A 13,107-nucleotide genomic window follows, 5' to 3' on the forward strand; every position below is an offset into this window, starting at 1 on the left:
CACCACATGTACGTCATGAAACAAGCAAATTAACAATACATCGTATGCTAAATAAATAACAATTTACTACATTTGTCATTTATAAGATGAATTTCATATTTCAACAACTGTTCTCGGGTATTTTCTCAAAGGCAGTCTACTATATAGAAAGGTCCTATGATGTAACAACAAACGCACTAATTCAAATAGTCATGTATAAATTAGCGTAAATATAATTAAGTAAACTGTCACTTAACATTGCATCCAATTGAAACTCACTACTGCGGTTTTTGCTTTGAAACTACACTGTCGGATTTACAGCATCCGGAGACAAACTCGTTGTAACATGGTTAATTAAATTTAGATTTGAAACACATGAATTTTATCAGATTGTCCTCCAACGTACAGTTTCTTTGTCGGTTTATCAAGAGCCACTGCCTGAGGGTTAAAGTCTAACGGTTTTTGTATCACACTCTGGATGTCTTCATTCTTCTTCATCCTAAACACATCCTTGCTATAGTAGCTGCATACGAGGATAGAACCATCAATATCCATGCACATGTCATGAGGACAATTCAGCTTGTCTGATTTCACAAGTAACGTAACAACATTGTCGTTACTTTTAATTTCTGTTATTGATTGTTTGCTATTACATGATATGTACATCGAACCATTTGCTGGATCTTGTGTTGACCACTGTGGAGTTAAAATAAACTGTACTCCGTTCCCTGTAGTTTCCTTTCTTAAGTCGTTGTTGATAACTCTGACTTGTTTTCCATCTCCATCTACTTCAATAGTTTTGATTGGAGACATACATTGAACTTTCAGGGTTTTGTTGAAACATTCTACGGTGTAACATTTACCGTCTACTTCAATCTCCCGAAACATGGTAAGGTCTGTCGCGGGAGACTTCAGGTGGAGTATTTTAGGTTGGCTATGAATTGCCATGTATGCTTAACCGTGCTCGGTAACTGAAATCTGCCATGGCTTATATTGTAATTTGACTTTTGAAACAAGAGTAGATGTGCTAGTATTGAATACCTTCAGACTTGAATTGTTGGAGTCCGCTACTGAGATTAGGTTTTCTCTTAATAATGCGATGTCTACGAGTAAACATGTATTTTGACTAGACGAAACAGTGATGTTCTATGTGGAATAAAACCATATCGTACAAAACAGGCGTCTTTGCAAAGCTTTTGAACATTGTCTTCTATCGCATCAACGTCTCTTTTTGACCTCAACACCAGAATGGCGAGTTCATTTTCCTGTTTGTTGTTTTTATACGTTTCGATACTTTCATACCAGGAAACAAGCTGACCAAGAGCACAATGTATGATTAGTTTTGTTATTTTTTTTACTTTAGGCTTATATGCGGATAATTGTTTTGTGGTCTTTGTTTGTTCGTGAAACAAGCACCTGGTGTCATAATATAGGGAATAATGGTTCGATTCTTTCACAAGTTGCGCAGACGTGAGTCACAATACGAACTTTGGTGTTTAAGAGATGAAACACAAATATTATATCACTTACACATTCACTATCTTTAATCTATTTATGTGTAAAGCACATTTAATCAACGTGATTTATTATTTTTGAATTGTTTAGGAAAAAAAGAAACTGAATGACAGCACGCAGTTCCAGAAATTACTTCATTAATATTTTATCCCAGCCGTTTGCGCGCTAATGTTTGATTTGCATTGCAAAATAGTCAAAATGTCAAAACGGTAACTAATATCAATTTTATTACACTGTTCAAACACTGCTAAATATTATTTGCATCCTTATCTTTTGTAAAACAAATCATATCCGAGATTTCTGAACAACCAACCAGCATGTTTTTGAAATGATTCTTCTAAGATCTGTGATTCCCATCTGTGACACACAGGGCACTGTCAAACGTTTACACTCCTTATGTAATCAATGATACATTTTTATTGCCTTAATATACTGTTGTATATTACATGAATAACAGGTATGTTATATAGATCGTGCTAAAAATCAAACATGCTTCTAAAAGATTCAACCCAAATAAAACACGTTTTGTCGGGCATGGTTAAATGTAACCCTATGTGATTCAGCTCAATGAGACATACTGTGATTTTTATGGTTAGAGAAAATTATATTTGAAAAACACACATTTTATCAGACTCTCCACCGACATACAAAATCTTTTTTCGTTTATCAAGTGCAACTGCACGAGTACTAAAGTCAAGAGGCTTTGGTAAAACACCTTGAATGCGTCCGTTCTGTTTTACCCTGAACACATCCCCATTTATACTACATACAAGGAAAGAACCATCAGTATCCATGCAAAAGCCTTGGGGGGAATCCAGCTTGTCTGACTTCACAATGAGCTTTACCTTGCCGTCTGTTGTTATTTCTGTTATTGAATTTTTTCTATCACATGAAAGGTACATCGAACCATTAGCTGGATCCTGTGTTGACCAGCACGGGTTGATGACAAATTGTTCTCCCTTCTCGGTTGCTTCTTTGCTTAAATCGCTGTTAACAACTCCGACAAGCTTTCCATTTCCATCTACTTCAATGATTCTTGCCGGAGACAAACACGGTACCTTCAGGGTTTTTATGAAACATTCTACGGCGTAAAACTTGGCGTCTAGGTTAATCACACTGAACGTAGTGAGATCTGTTGCTGGCAACTTAAAGTGGAGTATTTTAGGTAGGCCATAAAGTGCCACATAAGCTTCACCTTTCCCTGTAACTGATATTTGCCAGGGTTCGTACGGTAGTTTTACGTAGGAAACAAGAGTATCCAAATCGGTATCAAATAGCTTAAGACTTGAATTGTTGTTGTCTGTTATAAAGATGAGGTTTTCTCTTAACAGTGCAATGTCTGCAATCGTACATGTCTTTTCGTCACTTTTATGCTTAATATCTATTGCCTTAACAAGATATGGTGCCTTGACTAGACGAAGCAGTGATGTTTTATCTGTTGTAAAGCCATATCTGACAATACTGTCGTCAGTACATAACATTTGAACATTGTCTTTAATCGCAGCTGCTTCTCTTTTTATTCTCAACATATGGATGGCGAGTTCTCTGTTCTGTTTGTTTTTCGAACATGTGTCGATCTCTTGTAACCAGGCAGTCAGCTGACAAAGAACACATTCGTATGAAGTGACAATAGCCCTTAACTTCTCTATGTCTGCTATCTTGATTTTGTCAAGTTCAGCTTTAAACGTCTCCATTGTGTTGTTGTAATAAAGGTCAACCTCTTCAAGACTTCTTTTGGCTTCGTTCATTTTCCCGGTGTAGGTGGATTGTAAACTCTTTAGGTTCTCAAAGTCCGTTTGAAAGTCTTTGCTTTCCGAAAACTCTTTAAAAAAGTCGCCTATATGTTTCAAACCAATGCAAACTTTATGCCCAAGAATCACACACTGGTCACAACATAGTTGCTGGTGTGACTGACAGTAAGATGTTATTTTCTCGTCAGTATGAAAACTACAGCTGATTTCTTCAGGATATTGGTTTGGCTTCTGTACTGGTATATCTTCTCCTCTTTTAACATGATGGGTTTTTAACATACGCAGTTTCCTGTGCACATCCAGACATAAATGACACAGATATTCATTGCACTCCATGCAAAAACCTTCAACATTCCGACTCTGTCCATCATTTAAACATGGTTCACAACATAGCTCATCGTCCTTTTGTGACAAAATGTCACCTGAGCTGTCCGCCGTCGCCATATTTTATTTTCAATTTTAAACTCTTAAGTTTGCCTGTTTAATTTTGCGAACGTCAATGTCATATTTGTGTTGCTAGTCACAATTTATAGTCCAATAATTTTGCTCATGAATAGAGTCAAACATCTTCTTTTAGGAAGTTAATACATAATATCATGTAATATTCCCGTGTCAGGGAAACAACTGATATGGTATAAAGCGATCCAATTGACGATCATTTTCAGAAAATGTAGTTCATATTTTCGTAACTCGTATCGAGTTTATGTAGAGATAAACATGACCTCAATCCAGTGCTGTATCACATGTACCACCGTTTCATTGATTTAAGCGTTTATGTATAGTAGAAAGTTGTATATAAGTAGGCCGATACGCTTTTTACGCCGTGATAAGTTAGTGATCAAGTCAAGCATGTTGCACGATTTGTTTGGAAATATGAGAAGAAATCCAAAAACACATTTGTTAAATTTCAAACAAATATTCATCGACTCAAAAACGACCAAAACTAGGTTTCTGCTTAAGTTTGTAGCTTTGCTTGGTAGTGTGGCTTTTTGCATTAATATTGTTTCCAAAATATATGACAAACATGGTTTTTTTTACACATAGTTTTATGTAACCCCGAATGTAAATAAAATAGAACACTTGAAAACAAAGGCAAGCTATAAATACTAACATCATCTTTTAAACACGCATGTTAGCCAGGGGTTTCAAAACAAAGTTAAACAAATATTGTATAGAAATAAATGTTGCTCCGTACGTCTCAACGTTAAAGGCATTGTTGAAATGTTAAAAGGGTCCGTTAAATGTCGATTACTTACATTTTCTGATCAAAATGGAAAGATATTAGAACATGGCATTATGTTGGCATTATTTAAGACCGTCTTTTCAAATTAAATGTCTCCACTTCTGTTAAAATGTTTCCTTTTGTGATATCTAGGTCTTGATTATTAGTCTTGTATAGTTAAAAAAGACATAGTTTAAAAAATTGGTGAAACTTGACTTTAAATGAAGTTTGTTTATGGGTAATGTCGGGGTGAAAACGTATATTATTAGATTAGTATTATTTAAAAAAAAATATTTTCATTATCATTATTTAAAATTTATTGTGTGCGTAATCCTTGTAGTAGACATTTTGTCAAAATTATTGTCTTTGTTTGGGCTCATTGTTTACTACAAGATCAGTTAATCTTCGTCTGCATGTAGAATACGGATCATTACGTTGGGATAATTATGCTCAATATTAAAAAGAAACGCTAGACACAATTTAATACGAAGCTGCTCGAATAGTTACCGATCTCACACGATCCGTATCATTAAGCAATCTACACAAAGAAATTAGCTGGGTGTCACTAACGAATAGAAGAACAATCCAAAAGCTGACATGAGTATATAAACACAAACACAACATGTTACCATCTCACCTCGAACAATTTTTTTCCTCCAAGCGTGCAAACATTTAGTAACAACGCGTACAATTTACGGAACACAGAAAATTTTCAAACGTTACCTAGAAGAACTCAAATTTATGCACAGTCTATACTTCCATCCGCACTGAGAATTTGGAACGATCTTGACGCATCCGTTAAAAAAGCAGTAGCATTGCCCGCGTATAAAGGTAAAATGAAATATATATATTCTGTTCCCAAAGTTCCCCATTTTATTTAGAAGGTGACAGATCCGCCTCAGTTCATCATGCCCGAATGCGTAATAATTGCAGTAGCTTAAATTCCGATCATTACAATAATCATATCGCAATTTCCCCTAACTGTGTCTGTGGTACAGAAATTGAAGATGCTGAACACTTTCTTTTCAAATGTAGTGGCAATTATCTCCTTCAAACTAGGCAATATCACCCACTGAGTATTAATAAATTACTACACGGCTACAGTAGTCTAAATGACGAACAGAATACATACATTTTCCAAAAAGTGCAAACATATATTGTTGCTACTAAAAGATTTAAAATAAATGGAGTTCAGTAGCCTGCCAGTCATTATACTTGTAGTACTAGCCACGGGGACTTGGCGACAAAAGATTCGTTAACATGTATCTTTTCTTATTCTATCTTTCTCCTCTCTCTCTCTCTCTCTATCTCCCTCTCTCTCTTCCGTTAACTTATCTTTAAGTCAATTTCTTACTAATTCAAAACCTAAAACTGATTATTATCATGATATGCTATTTATTTATGCACATGTAAATTGATCTTGTCATAACTTTTCAATCTAAACGATAGTCTGACACACTGTGGGGAGGGCCATTTTCTAACGCTGTTTTAACTTGTGGCCCAACCCAACAGCCGAATGCCTGTAACACATGTTACCCTTTATTGTTTTGCTAATGGGAAGTTTCTCCGACTCTTCTTCAACCAACGTCAAATGTACAAACCGCAGCTAGTCACATTAAATCAATATAAAAAGTTAAATATGATTATGTTGAAAAAGCGAATATTCCTCAAAATAATGTTGAATTTTGAACGTATACCTGCACAGGTTGACAGCATAAACACATATAAAAATACACGTGTCATTGACATTGTTTTTATTTCCCGATACTTTGGCGCAGTTATTATAAAAAAAAATAATAAGACGATCCGCACACGACTTGACTGGGCCTGAAGTGCATAAAAACGATCAAAATGCCTAGCGATACATGTTAGAGTGTGATACGCCGGGCCTTCGATAATATTCTACAGTTTAACCACTGGCTTCTCACGCTCGCCATCAATAGTAGTATTAATCGTATCAAATTATTGATCATTGCTTATATGATATAAAAGTATTGCTTGCACTGGATTATAGCAATATAGGTGTCGAATACGCGATACTCTAGTACTATTTGTCCTGTTGTTTTCTAAAAAGCGCTCTAAACGAATCCTTATTAATTTTTATAAGAAAATACTAGAGAAGCTTCTATATTAACAAGACTAATTTTGATGCAAAATTGACACTCTTATCCAAAATCATTACATACACATGTATACCAAACATCAATTTTGACTGATAAACCTTTAACTTCTTACTAAGTAATGCATTAATGAAAAATATTAATTATGATAACAAGATCGTTACCGTGTATTTAATTGAAAAAGCGCAAATATATTAAATGATTGGTGAATGCTAAAATATTTATTGCGATCTACTATAGCCTCATAAGGTAGAACTACTGTGTTTTATGCTCATTTCTTTCAAACAAACTCGATATCCTTCATAAGAACCATTGCTTTCGACATTTATGCATCATTTTTGGAATATTTAAACAATATTATTTATTGTTGTAAATCTTATTTGTGAGTGAAAGTGCATCTAAAGCAAAAAAAGACGCCGCGAATGTTTTTAAACATGACTGAAAGGACGCATATGTAGTTCACTAGCATACCAAATTTGAGGTACCTGGATACAAGCACTCTTTAGTTATTGAACGAATTCGGACTTTTAGCTAATGTCACCTCGACCTTAACTCTTGACCAACCTGCGTCAAAATAGTTAGGGTGCTAGTCATGTTTAAGGGGTCCTACCAAGTCCGAGGTCTCTATGCCTAAGCGTTTTCAATTATTGATAGGAAATTGCGTATATACAGCTTACGGTCACAACGACCTTGACCTTTGACCTATGCAATAGATCTCATCTGCTGGATATGACCAACCCGCGTACGAAGTTTAATCCATAGTGTTCTTCATATATTGATCGGAACCCTTTTACCAGGTGGAGGTAAACTTAAGGTGACTTCGACATTGACCTTTGATCAACTGCCCTCAAAACCAAAAGGCTTTAACTGATGGTCATGACAAACCTGCCTAAAAAACTCTGGGTCTACGCGTTCTTCAGATACGAATCGGAAACCGTTGGGACGGACGGATAGACAGACAAACGATCAGATATCTATATGTGATCCTGTGGGACATAAAAATCCCAGGTGCTGTTATACTAAGTATTTATGATTTTAGTTATAAGTAAAGTGTAACACAAGCTTTGATAATATTATATCATTTGACCAGTGAAATACTTAACCTAAGAAAATGACTATATTTCGGAAACGACACAAGATGTTTTATGAAAATCAGCCCAGGACAATATATGGGGAAAAAAAGTAGCAAAGATACAATGGTCTGAATAAACAAACTGTACTGTATTTAGATTGATGTTAGAAGTACAACACGGCCCGTATTACAGAAGAATGTTGAGTAAATATATTATATATATATGATATTTTTGATTAATTAGAAAATTGATAAATTTCCCACTTTACCTAAATATTATTTTCACGCGACAGAATACACACGTCATATAATATAAACCAAATCTGAGTAAATATGTTATTAACTGTCTTTAACAAGTAGACTGCAACAAGGCTGACATAAAGCATATAAAGCATAGTATAGTATAGTATAGTATAGTATAGTATAGTATAGTATAGTATAGTATAGTATAGTATAGTATAGTATAGTATAGTATAGTATAGTATAGTATAGTATAGTATAGTATAGTGTAGTATGGTATGGTATGGTATGGTATGGTATGGTATGGTATAGTATGGTATGGTATAGTATAGTATGGTATGGTATGGTATGGTATGGTATGGTATGGTATGGTATGGTATGGTATGGTATGGTATGGTATGGTATGGTATGGTATGGTATGGTATGGTATGGTATGGTATGGTATGGTATGGTATGGTATGGTATGGTATGGTATGGTATGGTATGGTATGGTATGGTATGGTATGGTATGGTATGGTATGGCATGGCATGGCATGGTATGGTATAGTATGGTATGGTATGGTATGGTATGGTATAGTATGGTATGGTATGGTATGGTATGGTATGGTATGGTATGGTATGGTATGGTATAGTATGGTATGGTATGGTATGGTATGGTATAGTATGGTATGGTATGGTATGGTATGGTATGGTATGGTATGGTATGGTATGGTATGGTATGGTATAGTATGGTATGGTTTTGGATGGGATAGTATAGTATAGTGTAATGTAGTATAGTGTAGTGTAGAATAGTGTAGTGTAGTGTAGTGAAGTAAATTGTAGTTTAGTGTAGTGTAGTGTAGTGTAGTATTGTGTAGTGTAGTAGTATAGTGTAGTATTGTGTAGTGTGGTATAGTATAGTAAAGTATAGTAAAGTATAGTATAGTATAGTATAGTATAGTATAGTATAGTATAGTATAGTATAGTATAGTATAGTATAGTATAGTATAGTATAGTGTAGTGTAGTGTAGTGTAGTGTAGTGTAGTATAGTATAGTATAGTATAGTATAGTATAGTATAGTATAGTATAGTATAGTATAGTATAGTATAGTATAGTATAGTATAGTATAGTATAGTATAGTATAGTATAGTATAGTATAATATAGTGTAGTATAGTATAGTATAGTATAGTATAGTATAGTATAGTATAGTATAGTATAGTATAGTATAGTATAGTATAGTATAGTATAGTATAGTATAGTATAGTATAGTATAGTATAGTATAGTACACGCATACAATTATTGCAAACACGCTGGATTTAATCGTTGGTCGATTCACTTCCGAAAAAAATATAAACTGCCATTTCTCTAATTGTAATGTATCGTCGGTATTTCATTTGAGATATTAGTTATCAGTAAGTGAAACCCTTTTACATGATACCAATTAAGGATTAAAATTCGACATGTTGCATTTTATTGGGGTATGGTATGCAAAGGGGCTGTTCAAAATGGGTGGAGTCCGAATCCACCAGCATTTTGAACTGCGCCATTGCATACCATACCCCAATAAAATGCAACAGGTCGAATTTTAATACTTATATTTACATTTATTTAAATCTACATTATCGTAACCTAATTTTATACAACAATGAATGCACAGATAAAATAGTTCCTTATTTATATGTTTATTTTCTATATCAAGGTCAAGTATATTATAAATATAATATAGTTATGAGAAATTAGCATAACAAGAAAACAACAAAAATATCGCCACCTACAAAGTTCTCATTATATCTCACGTGATACGCGATACTACCGTTGGTTAAATCACGAGTTTTCAAATTGGAGAGAAATTCCAGTCAATTTACTTGTTGAGCGTTACTTTGAAGAATCAGTTGGTGTATGAATCATGTTGGAATACGGTGTTGAACAAATCAGCAAGTGCATTGTCATTTCTTTGGAAGTAAAAAATTAATGACGATGAAACGTCTCTGTGGAAACGACAGTGGCGGTGGTTGGGGTAACGTGAACTTTCGCGGAAGGAAAGCCATAGGACGTGAAAAGACTTAGTGCTGAACTGAGCTCTTTCTTCTGGACGTTGCTGGGTGCACTACAATATGTTTTTGTTTTATTTTCTCGATTTCATGTTTTGTCAGATGCTTTATTTTTACCAAATGTCAATTCCAAATTCCGAAATAAGTCGTCATCATTGTAATTTAATACTCTTCAACTGTTCTATCCATCATGAAATCATTTAAATTAAAATCAATCAAATTATCGTTGCTTATTTTGTTTTAACTGCTTTACTGCAGATTACAGTTTTGCATGTTGCCAATAATTTTGATACGATTTCATTGAAAAAAATAGTTCCGTAGTAAATATGCCCCATCCATTAGTATTATTGCGCCCAATGACAGGACAGAAGTATTGAACAAACGCAAGCGATTTCGATGGGAAATGCCATTGCACTTTATACAGAAATAATGTGAAATTGATAAACAACAACCATCGTTAAGGAATGAAGTGTTAATGTAAATATAATAAGATGGGGTCACTAGGAATAAACTTTTAAAATTATTGAAACGACAAGCTTATTAATTTTGTTCATCGATTACCTTAAATTATACATACTTATACATGCATTTACATACATCTTTTACGGTGATGGATAAAAACAAACTCAAGTGAATCATTTTAAGCTTGCTCTTTTTACATGTTAATCGTTTACGATCTAACACAATGTTATATCAATTGGTACAGTACCCTAGTACGGTAATGTGCATCGTAATGTTTATAGATGACAGTGTACTCAAGATGTAGGTCACTCTCAAACGTTTATTTTTAAACTCCACACTACATGTTCGTATTGATACATACAATGTAAGGATAAATCAATACACTTTACTTAATTAGCCATTTATCACATGTTTTTCATATTTTTACAACTATTCCAGAGTAATGTTGGTACACCAGCCTCAAAGGTTGTATGCTTTGTAAATATATCCCATAAAGTAACATCAACATAATCTTGTTTTGAAAATTTATATATTAGCCTAACTATATTAATGTCAACTGTCAACCTGTTCATCGAGTTGAATTAAAACTCACTATTGCGGGGTTTGCTTAGAAACGACACTGTCGGTTTTACAGCAACCGGAAACAAACCTGTACTATGGTTAGCGAAATCTAGATTTGAAACACGTGAAGTTTATCAGAATCTCCACCGACAAACAACCTCTTTGCACGATTATCAAGGGCCACTGCGCGAAGGTAAAAGTCTAGAGGCTGTGGTAATACGCTCGTGATGTCTCCATTACTCCTCACCCTAAACACGTCCTTGCTATTGTAGCTACACACGATGACTGAACCATCAATATCCATGCACAGGCCATAAGGACAATTCAGTGTGTTTGACTTCACAAGTAACTTAACATCGCCGTCACTTTTGATTTCTGTTATTGAATGCTTGCTATTACATGATACGTACATCGAACCAGTTGCTGGATCTTGTGTTGACCACTGTGGAGTTGAAAAAAACTGTTCTCCATTCTCGTTGGTTTCCTTACTTAAGTCATTGTTGATCACTCTGATTTGTTTGCCATCTTCGTTGAGTTCTATAGTTTTGGCAGGAGACGTACACTGAACTTTCAGGGTTTTGTTGAAGCATTCTATGGCGTAACATTTGCCGTCTACGTCTATCTCACGGAATGTGGAAAGGTCTGTTGCTGGCGAATTTAGATAGATGATTTTAGATTGACCATATAGTGTCACGTAGATCTCACCTTTTTCTGTAACTGACATTTGCCAGGGCTGGTACTGCAGTTTAACGTAGGAAACAAGAGTTGTTGAATCAGAATTGAATATCTTTAGACTTGAATTGTTGTAGTCTGTGACTAAGATGAGGCTTTCTTTTAACACTACAATGTCTGCAATACAACATGTGTTTTCGTCACGTTCATGTTTGACATAAAAAGTCTTAACGAGGAAAGGAGCCTTCATTAGACAAAGCAGTGATGTTGTATCTGGTACAAAGCCATATCTGACAATACTGTCGTCTTTGCAAAGCTTTTGGACATTATCTTCGATCGCATTTACATATTTTGTTGTCCCCAACACCAGCACGGCGAGTTCCTTGCTCTGTTTGTTGTTTGTATAGGTGTCAATATTGTCAAACCATGCAACCAACTGGCGAAGAATACATTCGTACGAAGCGACAATAGCCTTTAACTTATCTATATCCGCCATCTTAATTTTGTCAACTTCAGCTTTGAACGTTTCCATCGAGTTATGATAATACAAATCAACGTTTTCAAGATTCTTTCTAACTTCCTTGATTTTCGTTGTGTATACGGATTGTAAGCTCTTAAGCTTCTCGAAAGCCGTCATAAATTCTTTGCTTTCTATTAACTCTTGAGAATAATCGCTAATAGACTTTACATCAGTACAAACCTTGTGCCCCAAAATCACACACTGGTCACAACAGAGCTGCTGGTGTGATTTACAGAAATAAGTTATTTTCTTGTCAGTATGGAAATGACAATTGGTTTCAGCAGGATTCGGAGTTTGTTGATTGTGCTTTGTTTCTGGTATGTCTTTCCCTCTTTTAACATGATGTGTCTTCGACATGCGTAGTTTCCGGTGTGTATCCAGACAAAACTGACACAGATATTCATTGCACTCCATGCAAAAACCCTCAACATTCCGTCTCTGTCCATCGGATGAACACGGTTCACACTGAAAATCTCCGCTAGTGTTTGACAAACTAACATCAGTTTCACCTGCCGTCGCCATTTTGTTTACCAGTCAGCACTTATCGACTATGCTGTCTTGCCCTGGTTTTTAGCGTTAATTTTCCAAACGTTTATTTCTGAAACCATTGTAAATTCCAATGATTTTGTAAAAGTTTCCTGTCGAAATTCATCAACTCCTCATACATTAAGTAAACGATCACCTGGGAAAATTATAACGTATATCAACTACAAGCAGTGTGAATGTATTGCCATATCTTGTTTCGCGGTATGAGGATAAATATCAATGAGTAACACAGTGTGCAATGTGAAGGTCTTAAAAAGATATCTCATTGTAAACAACTGATAACCCAAGTTGAATTTCATTTTCAGAAAACGGATTTTAGTTTTTGTAAAAATTGTATTGAGATTATTTATAGAAGTAAACATTCAGTGACCCGCAGACTTATTTCATACTCTATACAAATAATAGCATAAATTA

General features: G+C 34.8%; 2 protein-coding genes across 2 annotated transcripts; both read right to left on the reverse strand.

The window, feature by feature from the left end:
* Positions 1-339: 339 nt before the first annotated feature.
* Positions 340-3,689, reverse strand: LOC128216373 (uncharacterized). Its single transcript, XM_052922933.1, has 2 exons — positions 2,235-3,689; positions 340-888 (listed from the first exon to the last, which is right to left on the reverse strand). The coding sequence occupies exons 1-2, from the start codon at positions 3,687-3,689 to the stop codon at positions 340-342; spliced, it is 2,004 nt and encodes a 667-aa protein (XP_052778893.1).
* Positions 3,690-9,601: 5,912 nt separating this feature from the next.
* On the reverse strand, positions 9,602-12,902 carry LOC128217909 (uncharacterized). Its single transcript, XM_052925364.1, has one exon. It carries the CDS (start codon positions 12,667-12,669, stop codon positions 11,065-11,067), a length of 1,605 nt encoding a protein of 534 aa, XP_052781324.1. The 5' UTR covers positions 12,670-12,902; the 3' UTR covers positions 9,602-11,064.
* Positions 12,903-13,107: the final 205 nt, after the last annotated feature.

The sequence above is a fragment of the Mya arenaria genome, chromosome 14 (genome assembly GCF_026914265.1).
Source record: "Mya arenaria isolate MELC-2E11 chromosome 14, ASM2691426v1".
NCBI lineage: Eukaryota > Metazoa > Mollusca > Bivalvia > Myida > Myidae > Mya > Mya arenaria.

What these genes read in the sequence shown, in the direction of transcription:
- LOC128217909 (XM_052925364.1), bottom strand. Translation starts at nt 12,669, where the DNA reads ATGGCGACGGCAGGTGAAACTGATGTTAGTTTGTCAAACACTAGCGGA.
- LOC128216373 (XM_052922933.1), bottom strand. Translation starts at nt 3,689, where the DNA reads ATGGCGACGGCGGACAGCTCAGGTGACATTTTGTCACAAAAGGACGAT. An exon ending in TAAATGGGGATGTGTTCAGG is followed by an intron (nt 889 to 2,234) that starts GTAAAACAGAAC and finishes CTCCACCTGAAG; the next exon opens with TCTCCCGCGACAGACCTTAC.